The sequence below is a fragment of the Azolla caroliniana genome, unplaced genomic scaffold (genome assembly GCF_043228905.1).
Source record: "Azolla caroliniana isolate FFs.n. ecotype wild unplaced genomic scaffold, voAzoCaro1.0.p SCAF_746, whole genome shotgun sequence".
Classification (NCBI taxonomy): domain Eukaryota; kingdom Viridiplantae; phylum Streptophyta; class Polypodiopsida; order Salviniales; family Salviniaceae; genus Azolla; species Azolla caroliniana.
Window position 1 is genome coordinate 1 of NW_028231181.1, and position 12,412 is coordinate 12,412.

The 12,412-nt window shown below is 36.9% G+C and overlaps 1 protein-coding gene and 1 pseudogene across 3 annotated transcripts; one reads left to right on the top strand and one right to left on the bottom strand.

Annotated features, from left to right (window-relative positions):
• Window positions 1-5: 5 nt before the first annotated feature.
• On the bottom strand, window positions 6-2,018 carry LOC147847692 (hyperosmolality-gated Ca2+ permeable channel 4.1 pseudogene; annotated as a pseudogene).
• Window positions 2,019-3,579: 1,561 nt separating this feature from the next.
• Window positions 3,580-11,286, top strand: LOC147847693 (dolichol kinase EVAN-like). 3 transcript variants are annotated; one of them, XM_087338927.1, is made up of 14 exons: window positions 3,580-3,928; window positions 5,615-5,724; window positions 6,375-6,563; window positions 6,655-6,759; window positions 6,888-6,958; window positions 7,048-7,119; window positions 7,209-7,426; window positions 8,638-8,821; window positions 8,908-8,973; window positions 9,883-9,971; window positions 10,068-10,182; window positions 10,333-10,384; window positions 10,557-10,654; window positions 10,778-11,286. In XM_087338927.1, the coding sequence occupies exons 1-14, from the start codon at window positions 3,738-3,740 to the stop codon at window positions 10,886-10,888; spliced, it is 1,671 nt and encodes a 556-aa protein (XP_087195053.1). In that variant the 5' UTR covers window positions 3,580-3,737; the 3' UTR covers window positions 10,889-11,286. The 3 variants fall into 3 exon arrangements, with proteins under 3 accessions (XP_087195053.1, XP_087195054.1, XP_087195055.1); XM_087338928.1 differs by having other exon boundaries at window positions 10,812-11,286; XM_087338929.1 differs by having other exon boundaries at window positions 5,620-5,724.
• The last annotated feature ends 1,126 nt before the right edge of the window (window positions 11,287-12,412 follow it).

A 12,412-nucleotide genomic window follows, 5' to 3' on the forward strand; every position in this document is an offset into this window, starting at 1 on the left:
ATCATGTTATCATAGTCCATGCTGGGAGGCTCTCCAGAGCTAAATGGATTGGGCCGTTCTTTTTTCAGTTGTTGTATTTTTCGCTTGATCCACGGGATGGGAGCCAATAGATCATAAGATATACCCAAGAAAGCACTTGTGATAAGAAAGGCAGTCGCTGACAAGCACGAATTTGCAAGGAAAGACGAGCTCATGTATTGCTCAATATCCTTGCATGCTGTCCCCTCCTCATAACAATCCTTCACATGAAGTAGCATAGATTCCAAAGAGGTCTCCAAAAGTCCCCTTAGAATGATCAAATTGACAAGAAAGAATAGAACAGTCTTTGCCAGAGCTGCTCGTTGCTCGCCAGACAGTGTCAAATGGCTCTCAAAGCTCGAAAGATATGCTAATGTGGCTGGGATGACGAAATACATGCTCACAAAGACCAGGAGATTGGGCAAAAACTGCACAATTATTGCCGCCGCCCAACTCGAGCTTTGAACCCAAACTAGCCAAGTGTGGAAATAATCCATGGCTTCAGGATTTATCAACCTCCCAACATTATGAAGGGCAGTAAGCACTGCCAGAGGTGAGCTTAAGAAGAAAAGCAGCATCAGAAGAAAGGTATTCACAATAACCCGTCGAACCAACCTTGATAAGGTGGTGCTACCCAAATGATGCCAATAAATATCTCTTGCCGGGGGAGCCCTCTCTACCTTCCACCGTCTTTTTCCCAATTCCAAATCCATAGTAGAAAAGTCCCCTCCTTTCCGTATAGACCGAATATCTTGTAAAGCTCGGCTTGCAGTGCGCAAGTCCTTGAAAACCACAAAAGCGATTCCCGCTCCTTGTGCTGTACCCTCTTTATAAGGTAAAAGCTTACTCTCGAGATCTAAGCATTGCTCATGCAGCTTAGCTATGATATCATCTTCTCCACATCCACCACAAGCTAAGAACCATACCCAAACTTGTCTTAGAATAGATTTACAAGCCCGCCAACTCTGGCGTAGCCATGATAGGCGGGTCCTTGTAGCTCCTATCAAGTTTACAAAGCCATCAACACGAACTTTTGAGTTGATTCGAGCTTCTTCTTCTTCTTCCTCTTCTTCGTGAACAAAGATCCGATCACGTTCCCTTGCCATTAACCAAGACAAGTGCTTCCTTGTCTTTATCAGTCTTCTTTCTAGTGCATAAAACGTAGACAAATCAGGAGGCACAACTACGCGAAAGACTTTGCCAGGGTACCGATGCTCAAAGAAGTCCTGCAAAGGCGTCTTATTGGCTGACAAGCTCCTCGGAATCCGATGCACCATGAGTGTGAAAGCAGACACACAATCACCATCTGGCCTAGTACTTGGGACTTGTTTCCCATAGATCTCTCTAATGCATAGATGCATTATACACACAACAAGGACCATGAAAGCATAATGCCACCATAATAAGGTTGAAGCTTTTTCTATATGAATGACTGTGGATCTTGAGAATTGATCTTGAAGAGGTACTGACCCACCATATATGTTTAGTGGCAAAAGTACAAGCAGGGCGACCAATGAGATGGCAAGAAAGCCGAGAAATGTATATGCTTCAACGGCAAGGAATTGGGGGGCGTTGGCACCCGAAAGTATGGCAATTTGGGCACCAGTAGCATGCCACACAGACAACAGCTTTGGTCCTGGATATTTGTGATCACTTCTTAACTTCACCACGAGGAAGAGAAAGACACAACAAATTGCACCGATCACTGATATGTTGATGAGATACTGAATATTCCCATACCAATTGTGTGGTGAATCTGAATCCGAATCTGAACCTGATTGTGCTTGTGATTCCGATTCCTCGTGAAATCTTTTAAAAATGAGAAAGAGGGGGAGTAGGACGTTATTACCTATTGTTTGAAGCACCATGCTTGAAGCTGAAGATGGAGAAACAGAATAAGCCTTTGATTTCGAAACTCTAAAACATCAAATTATATCCTAGGGTTGGAAACTCCAAATTTTCCTCCTGGGAAGGAAAAGGAGGAGTTTTGGAACCCTAAATTTTCAATCTGGGAAGTAGTAGGGGGAGGGTGTTGGAAGTCTGACTTTTCGTCTGGTTTCGGAAACCTAAAAAAAATTCATCCTGGAAAAAACAGGGAAGGACTATGGGAACCTAATTCTTCATCTGGGCACAACAGATGGAGGTTTCCGATCCTTTAACTTTTTTCATCTTGTAAAGGGAAAGGGAGTTGGAACCCTAATTTTCCATCTGGGCAGAACAAGGGGGAGGGGTTCTCGGGAACCCTAATCCCCCAGGAGAGGGAGGGGCACCCTACTTTTTTTCCATCCTGAGAGAGGAGCAGGGGAGGGTTCTAGATCCCTGATCTTCTCATATGGCCAAAGGACATGGGGGGGATTCCAAAACCCTAAAAAGTTTTCTTCTCAATGCATCAGAGAAGAAGAAGAAGATATACAGAGGATATACAGCATATATGTATGTATGATGGACCATGATGCTTAAATCCCACTTTGTTTGGCAATCTGTGCGGGTCGGGGACACTCGTGGGGGCCACCACCGGCCACCGACTACGGACAACCCGAGAAAGGTCCTTGTGGCTCACACGAGGTATTTGTGAGCACATCCTCGATATATGATTGGGACGGGACGGTAAACCTCCTCTGTAGGCAGGCTGCCACAACTGGGGGTCGATTTTACGATTACGAGATAAAAGACAAACGATGGCATATATCCATAACATCGTGGACAAGGTTTCTGATTCATATATATATTATTATATACATATACATATTTGGTCTGAGATATGGGGCATCACATCTCTTGCGATGCCTTCTTCGTAAACTCCCTGGACATTTTGTGCGTAGATGTAAAAAAAATAAATGATGTTTACCAAAAACTAACTTCACATTCATCATAAAAAGACATTCACGTGTGCATTGGTGGATGGAGGAGAGAGTTACGAGGGCGTGGGAAATCAAAAAGCCCATAACATGGATGGTGAAATGTATATGGGCACTTTGACTGGTCAACAATCCCATCTTTTGTTGAGAGCTAGAGTCATTTTCATTGCAGGGTGGGTTATATGATGAGTGAGCGGATCTATCCTTCGGAGATGGCTTTGAGGGAAAAGGAATAGAATGGAGCGGAACGTGCATGTGTCACTGGAACATAACACACATCGTTTTATCACTTTACCGGTGTCATGATATATGTCCAGACAAAACCATCGGCTTTGCTGCCATTACTCAGGTCGGGGTTTCTTTCAAAGTTCCCATTTCTATCAGTGTTTCCTCGGGTTGGGTTGGAGTGGCCTTCGTCACAAGTTGAAACGGGGTTTCCGCTTTCTCGTATTTCTTCTTCTATCCATGGCTTTCCCAGCCCACCCACCATTTTCTAATACAATGGCAAAAAAGAAGGATGGAAAAAGCAGAAAACTACATTTACAAATTACATACAGTAGTGTGTATCTGGCCTGGCCAAAACGCAGAAACGCAAAAAGCAAAAGGCAAAAAGCAAAAAGCAAAAAGCAGACAATACATATGTATCAGCACATTCAAGGTGTTTGTTGATCGAAGTTTCGAACTAACAGAGTCAGTCCTTCTCTTATTTGTCAAGAAGGAACGACCATTTCCTCCTCTTCTTCTGTCTCGGCATCTACCTCTGCCTCTGTTTGTGTGTATTTTGAGAGAGAGAGACAGAGACAGAGACAGAGGAAGAGAGAGTTCTTCTTCAATAAAAGGCATCGGAGAAGAAAGAGATTGATGGAACCTATGGCCATGGATGGTCTCATGGAAATCTTCATCATGTCTCTTGTTCTCGCCCGCCTTATCTTCTCTCTAATTGGTCACGGTTTCTTCATCGAGTTCTCCATCCTCATCTTCCTCAGTCTCTCTGCCTTCTTTGTGGAATTTCAATCCTCTCACAGCAATAAGCTCAGGATTTTCAATCCCAGGTATGTTTTTATTTTTATTTTTCATTCTTTGCAGGAACAATTCAGTATATGTACATGCACATGTGTACATTTGTTTCTTTGTGAATTTTTTCGTTTCAACGGGATAAAGGGGGATGTGTAGATAAATAATCCATTTCTATGTTTAATGAAATAAAAAGAAATTCCATATGTGAAGTTATGATTTCTCATGGATCCAGGGGGGATTTGTGGGTATATATAGTCCATTTTTGCATTCGTTGAAAGGCATAATAAATTAAGATTCAATTCACTATCTCTATGAATTATGGTTTTTTTCATGCATTTAAGGAAAACACAAATTCACTTTCTCTTTATGGAATTGCCTTCTTTCATGTAACACAGGGGAATATGAAATTAAGTAATCCATCAAAATGAATAAAGAAGATACTTTGTCTGCAAAACTCAACTTTTTTGAGAAACACATGGAGATGTGTAGATCATTCATTGAAAAGAAAAACAATGTACTCTCTCTTGCTCTTTCTCACTCTTGAGGAATTTTGCTTTTCATTGAACAAGGGATATGTAGATATTATCTATGTATGACTATTGTTACAAATGCATTAAAAGAAGAAATGATTTACTTTCGACTTTTTTCATAGAGCAGGGATGCATAGATAATCTTATTTATGAATATCTTTGCATGCATTTGATGTAATGTTGATTGCCCATGGATATGTTGAACACTATGGTCATTGCCTATATGTAAATAATCCCTGTATGACTGTGTTTACACAAATTCATTGAAATGAAAAATCAATACTTTCTATAAAAATCTGCCCTCCATGAAATAAGGGATGTGTAGAAAATCTCTCTATTTGACCATTTATGCACATTCCTTCAAATTAAAATCCATTCACTTACTGCTTTTCATGGAACAGAGGATGTTTAGATCATCTTTGCATGACCACATATTTGCATCCATTGAATATATACTTTTTGTTTTTTACTGGCATATAGGAGATGTGTAGATAAATACTCCAGTTTTGGCATCACTTGAAAGAAAACAATCGATACTCTCTCTCTCTCTCTGTGAAATTCTGCTTTTTATGGAACAGGGGATGTATGGATCTGCATGCATTTGATGTTTTGAGAACTTGATGTACTGTTGATTTACCCATTTAAAGCATCAAATGTCAGGTATTACGTTCTCCCTTCAGAAGTGCTGAAAACTTTGTTTCCAGGGACATGGGAAGAAAGGCGATGCTTGTCCATGTGATTATTTTCTCTGTTGATGTTTTGAGCACTTGAGTAAGCGCTGATTACTCATGTATAGGTGACTCTGCTGCAAATCTATACCCCCTGAGTTATGATTCCAATGAAATCGTAGAGATTGAGATGTGTAGATATCTTCATCCGACCATTTATGTACATTTGGCATTTAGATGTAATGTTTATTCGCCTTATCAAATACCAATCGTGATGTTCTCTCTTCAAAACTGCATCCATAATGATGATGTGCATGCTTTTCATGTTTTTGAACCCTTGATGAAATGTTTTGATGGCCCATTGATGTCTTAAACACTTGTTGTATATGCTGATTATTGCCAGAAATACTGTATGGAAAAGATCCAGAATTTTATTTGTTAACAGCAGATATATCTCTAGCAATATAATCTCCCATATCACAAATCATGTTTGTTACTGACATTTAGAAAATGATGGTGTCAGAGTAGGAACCTTGTCTGGGATCTACACAGGAGCTCTCACCATACCATGTGTACTTGCTGCCCAAATGATCCAACATCACAGAATAATTGCAGTGGCATCAAACTTAAATGGTAATGAAAAGGATACATTTTTTAAGTCCGTGCAACATGAAAGTTGCTGAGGCGTATATAATCAACGATTTAAAGTGAGGTCGAGTAGACATGTATAGAACTAATTGTATGTGCTGTATCTACAGACATACATGTGCATATGTCTTTTTGATTGGTCTTCTTCATTCCATTGGCACTTCCATTTTTGAGCTTTCAGTTCTCAATTTATTTAAAATTTCAGCTTCATCTTGTATGACAAGACTTGAACAAAGTAAATTTTTTGATAAACTTTGTGTTGTGATTTAAATTCTCGAGTGTGTAATATGATATACCACTATTTTCTAGATGTAGGCATAACTAAGGGCTAATTGTAGTAGAAAAGGAAGAAAATAAGGAATGATACAGAAGTATCGCGAAGATTGTATAGTAGACTGTCATCAGAGAAGGCCAACAAGAGAGAACCCCAAAAGATCAAACTAAAAATATGGGGAATATAAATAAGCTGAATAAAACCAGAAATGGTGTTATGCTGATGCTTTATGTGATTTGTTTGAAATTTGTAGGAGTTAGTTTTTATTGAAATTTATGGGACTAATGATTATTAAATAGCACATACAGTTGACCATTATTTATATTAGAGAATTTGAAAACCATTGTGTTTCATTTTCTAGGTTATGAAGATTTTAGGTCCAAGTTTTGGGCTGCAGTTGCTTCTAGCATGGGCTTGCTTATATATGTATGGACAAACTTAAAGGGTTATATATCATCAATAAACAATACAATCACTGATAGAAGCTCAATAATCTCTTCAAAATCTACAATATTATGGACAGCTCTTTCCACAGTCATACTATCTATTGGTGAGTCATCGCGGATCTCAATCTTAAGAATATGGTATGTCTGACATACTGTAAAAAATGTACATGTTTTTCACTGTCCTCTTTATTGCAGCTCTTTCTTTTCCTATCAAGATTGTGAATGTTGCTTCGGTTGTTGTACTTAGCACATGGCTTCTCCAGTATGGAGTCCATGCTTTCCCGGGTTGCACTTCATTAGGTTCCATCTTTCCCTATCCATTAATATATTATTTTAACCTTATATATGCACAGTTAATTATAGATTATCTTTCAAAATAGTGACATTCTGTATATTTATTTATGATGTGATTTTTGTTGTGAATATAGGAGAGGCCATGCTTTTATCAAATGGACTTTCAGTGTTTGGGAACAATTTTATTGCTCATGTTCTTGCTAAGGTAGGCTAGGCCTTTTATGCTGTGCAGTAAGTAACTTTTATAATTCCGATCATACATGCTTATTCCTTGTTTTTGTTGATCTTGGTTAGTATGATGGAAATTTATCATCTGTATCATATGCTTTAACCAGTAATAAGGACATTATATCAGCTATTTTACAGGTAAATGTTTAATGAAATTTGCCTTTATGTAATAAGTTTCAAATCTGCTCCTTGATGTGACTTTCTTACACATAGACTGGTTGTGGCAGGGTATTCTTATTGCTTTCCCATGGGTGCCAGTGATGTACAAAGCTTTTGGCACAAGCATTAGCTGGTTTCTGTGGTGTTTTCAAATGCATTTGTCAAAGAGTTTTGAAAAGATTTGCAGTGCAATGTCTTTTGTCCTTGCTTTATGTATTGCAATGGTGATGATCACACTTGGATGGCTCAATATCATTTATGGGATGAAGGATAACCTCATAACCTGGTAAAACTTCTTGTGGTCTTTCTTGTCTCATATGTTATGGTATCCTGTGCACATATTATTCATTATAATAATTGTTATTATCTTTTAGGCTATGCTAGAGGATAGTCAACATTGTTCAGAAGGAACTTCTGGGTGTATGCATATTCTATATCTATGACTGCGTAGACCCATTTATAATGAAGCATATTATGTTTGTGTACTTTTTTCTCTCAGTTGGAGTGCTAGGTTCCCATTTCTGGCAGTTGAGCACAGGGTGGGATTTGAACTCCCGACCAATGGCTTGCATGATAAGAGCTTCTCTCTTTAAAGGCACTTTTGGCCCCCAAGTTCACATGGTCTTGGTATTTCAAGCTATATTTGTTAGTTTCGTTTTTCATTTTTTTTCTTTCTTGAAAATGGTTTTTTGACCGTTTGGGACAACATCATGGGGATGCCTATTAGTTTTAAGACAACTTTCCCCCGCCCATGTCTTTCTATATTACAATAGCGCTCTTTTTACTACACTTTTTCTTCTTGACATTCTTTATATCAAGCTTTCTTTTCTGTGACACAGCGCATTCCTCATACTGGAATGGGAATGCTTGTTAAAGTAGTCGTAGTCGTAATCTTCCTGATGACCCAATGTTATAGAGTCAAACTAACCTATTATTACCAACACTTTATTTTTATTGTATCATAGAGCGACCATTTAGTTTGGCTTCTACCGTCAGTGTTAACATCTAAAACATGTTGTCAATGTCACAGTTGATCCACCATATATGGCTGCTTGCGAGCAATGCTTCCAGAAATTGTTCTATTCAAGATGGGATTTTACATAGTATACAGTGGATATAGAATAACATAATCACTATGTATGAGGCTGTGTAGTGTTTCGAGTATTCTAGGAATCCCTAGTTCTTGAGTCCAACAAAGATTATGATGGAAAATTTTAAATAGAGCCCGGATGACTATACACCAATGGCATAATGAATGATTTTTTGTTGTTTTTCTACTCAGTTACCCTTTGGGCTTTCACACCATATCTTTAATGATCTTGTCCTTTGTCTAATGCATGCCCTCTTTGAGAGTTTGAAGGTTCATGAAAATGTTGCATAGGGTTCATAATGCAACTTTCTTTTTCAGTTAGCCTAATGATATATGCCCATATACATGTGCAAAATAAAAAATGATGATTTCTTTTTGTATATCGATGCATCACCTAATTTTGATAGGGTTATGAACTTCGTCTTTGAAGATAAACAAAGATATTATCTTTGTGGCTATTGGATATTTGTGATCTCGACAGCCATTATTCCTTTATATATGGCAAAGAGCACTAAGATAGAAACAATAATGGTGCGCAAGTTTTTCCATCTAATGGTGGTTGTGATGTTTGTGCCAGCTTTGTTCTTTCAAGTAAGTAAATAAAATGAATATGAGATGCAATCTCTCATATAGGTCTTTGATTGTTTGGAATTGATGAACTTTTCCTCTTTATGCAGCAAGACTTCCTTAGCTTGGCATTTTGTGTTGCTTTTGCAGCATTCTTGGTTGTCGAGATGGTTCGCGTAAGGCACTTGTAGAAAATCTCATGCATTGATATATTTGTGTGTTATTTCCATTACCATCTGGTGCGTGTATGTGTGTGCATTTCGTGCTTCTGTATGAAGAGCACATGCTCTATACATTCGTATAAGCTAATATGGTGTTGTACATTGTATCAACGAATCTAGGTTTGTGCATTCATGTAAACTAATGTAAGTTTATGCATTCATGTAAACTATTGTAGGTTTGTGCATTCATATAAACTAATGTAGGTTTGTGCATTTATATCAACGAATATAGGTTTGTGCATTCGTATCGAGTATTATAGGTTTGTGCATATACGATTTACTCTAAATGTTTATGTTCGCTACGGTATGTAGCATCATATGCTTTCATGCATTGACATATCCAACAAATTTAATGTAGTACATAAATAGAATATTATGTTTTTCTGTCATAATTGCCAATGAAATCATGATGAGAATATAATTTGTGCATCTAAAGCCATGTAGCATCATATGCTTTCATGCATTTGACATATCCAACAAATTTAATGTAGTGCATAAATAGAGTATAATGTTTTTCTGTCATAATTGCCAATGAAATCATGATGAGAATATAATTTGTGCATCTAAAGCCATGCGGGTCGTCCTAGTTTCTATATATATTATTTGGTTTCTAACTTTTATTTTCTATTGCTTCTCTTTTTGTGATTCTTTTATTGTTATTTATTGCATTTTTGTAATTTACGTCTCTTTCTTAGCCTTTCTGTGTTTGTTTATATAAAAGTTTCCCCCTTGCTCATGATTTTCTTAAGCCCATGGGTTTTTCGTTCTTATAAAAGAGATATAAGAATCATTAAAATGTAAGTATCTGGAGCATTCAATCACAAGAACTAAGATACTCTTTTAATGTCTTATATTTTTTATCAGGTATTACGAATTCCACCGTTTGGAGACTGTATTCATAAGTTCATGGCAGCCTTTACTGATAGTCGAGATTCTGATCTCCTAATCATAAGGTTAGTAATTATTTTCCTTAAACCCTAGAGAGAATGCCAATATCTTCTAAATCCATGTTCTTACCTGTATATATTTTATATCTTTATCACTTGCAGTCACTTTTCGCTTCTCTTAGGTTGTGCTTTGCCAGTATGGCTCACAAACTCCCTAGGTGACCGACCCCTTGCACCCTTTGCTGGAGTCTTCAGTATTGGCATCGGAGACACAATGGTGTGCTTATGTTTTACTCCAGACATTCTTTTCTTTTCTTTTTCTTTTGCATGTTTTTTCTCTAAAATATTGTCATTCACTGTAAAACGTTTTACAAATTGGCATAATAAATAGAAATATCACGACTGATATTTTGCATCTTAATGGCAGGCATCTGTTGTTGGATATAATTTTGGATCCCTTCGGTTAAGTCATGCCAACAGTAATGTCTTTTCACGTTCGCAAAAATCTTAAACAATATTGATCGGTGGTTTTGTTTTACGAGATACTTCTTTGAAGTATTGTGTAACTTATTTGATTAATGTAGAAAGAAAACTTGTTCTTTGTAATCTGTCTCGAGAGATTTTTTGGTTTTTGATGATTTGATTTGACAGAGAAAACATTGGAAGGTACTGTAGCCGGAATTGTATCAGTTTTGGTGGCATGCCTAATAATCCTAAAGTTTATGAATGTGGACATCACAAGTATAGAGGTAAAACATATTTATATTTATTACTACTGTTTTATCTCTTCATTGCATGAGAGAATGATCTCAAACATTCATAAATCATCATTCGTCTATTTTAATGGTTTTTTGGTTTCTTTTTCTGTGCAGTTACATTCATTGATGATAGCAGTTGTATATACAGGGTTAATGGAAGCCTATACAACACAACTTGATAATGCTTTTCTTCCATTGATTTTCTATTCATTACTGATTGCTTAAAGAGTTTCCATTTCACACTTTGTTGGATCTTGGTTTCTTGCAATTGCCAACAACGTCCTATTAAGTCAGAGAAAACAAAAAATGAAGTGGAAAGAAAAGAGTTTCAAAATTGCCTTGAATAGAGAGGAAAGAATGTATTATGATGTTTTATACATAGTTCTGAAAGGGCGAGCTATTAAAGAGTAGAAAGCATAGTTAAAAAAACTATGCTGTGTGTATCTCCTCTTCTCTCCTTTTATATACTCTACCCCAATACAGAAGAAAACAACAAACTCAAAAACCCTGAAATGACTTTCATTGCAATTATTGTTGCATCGGCGGCGATTATTTGTATCTGAAATATTATAAATCTAGACAATTCATTGAAGAACTAATTTAAAGAAATTCTTCATTTTTTTGCATTGAAATTTGGAATGAATTTCTTGTGTCACTTTGGCAGACATTATATATGAGGCGACAGCTGTTGTAGTGATGTAATAAAAAAGGAATTATAGGAGAGAAAAAATGTAAAAAAGGAACCATTAGTATAAAGATCAGCATTTTATGTATTTTTTATGTTTGCTCTCTACATTGGCATTTTCCTAGTGTGCGAATCATTCATTTGATTGCAAATGTAGATTAGTGCTGTTATGCCCACTTTTGTAGTTATTGTGACAAGGTAGAGCCTGACCGCTGTTAATCCACTTGGAAGGTTGATATGTGAAGATATATATTAGTTGACCCTTGTAGAATCTCATACAGTTCCAGCATTAGGGAGAGTTGTGCAATAATAAGGAATGATAAAGAGTAAAACATTACAAAATTTTACTTTTATGTAGAGTTGGAACTTGGAATTCTTTGGTTTTTGATGAACTGATTGAACTGATGGAAAGAGGAAATGTTTGTATTTGTAATACTGGCAAATTCATCTTTGAGCTTGTAGAAGCTCAAGTTCCAACTATTGCCGAAATATGAAGTAAAATAGCCTCTTTGTTCTACTAAAGAACTATAGTTTTGATAGCAATAGAGAGGAATTTCTACAATATGTAATCTCTTGAAAGAAGAAAAAAGTTGATATTATACTTCCCCTGGCATTTAAGTGATTTTGTTGACATTATACTTCTATTTCATATTATGGGGAAGAGCCACACAGTTGATATATACTTCCCTCACATTAGTGTTTTTGTTTTTGTCCTTTTCCATGCTATGGGGACACCAATCCCTTTCCAAGGTTTTACATGTTCTCCCTCTCCGTTATATTGCTTCTTATGTCCATGATAGTGAAAGGTATAACAAGTACTTAATAGATGTACATATATGCACATGGATGTTAGCTTATGAAGATTAGTTGTAGACAACCTCCATCATGGTCTAAGTCTAAGGTCTATAACATGGGTTAGTCTTTTGTCAGGTAGTAGACAACCTCCACAACCTCCATCATTGCAAAAGATAAACCACTTATAAAGAGAGGACTTGCCCGCCCTCTAGTTATTTACTTGATTGGGCCAAAAACCATTGTGCATTGATTAAGATTTCAATGAGTGT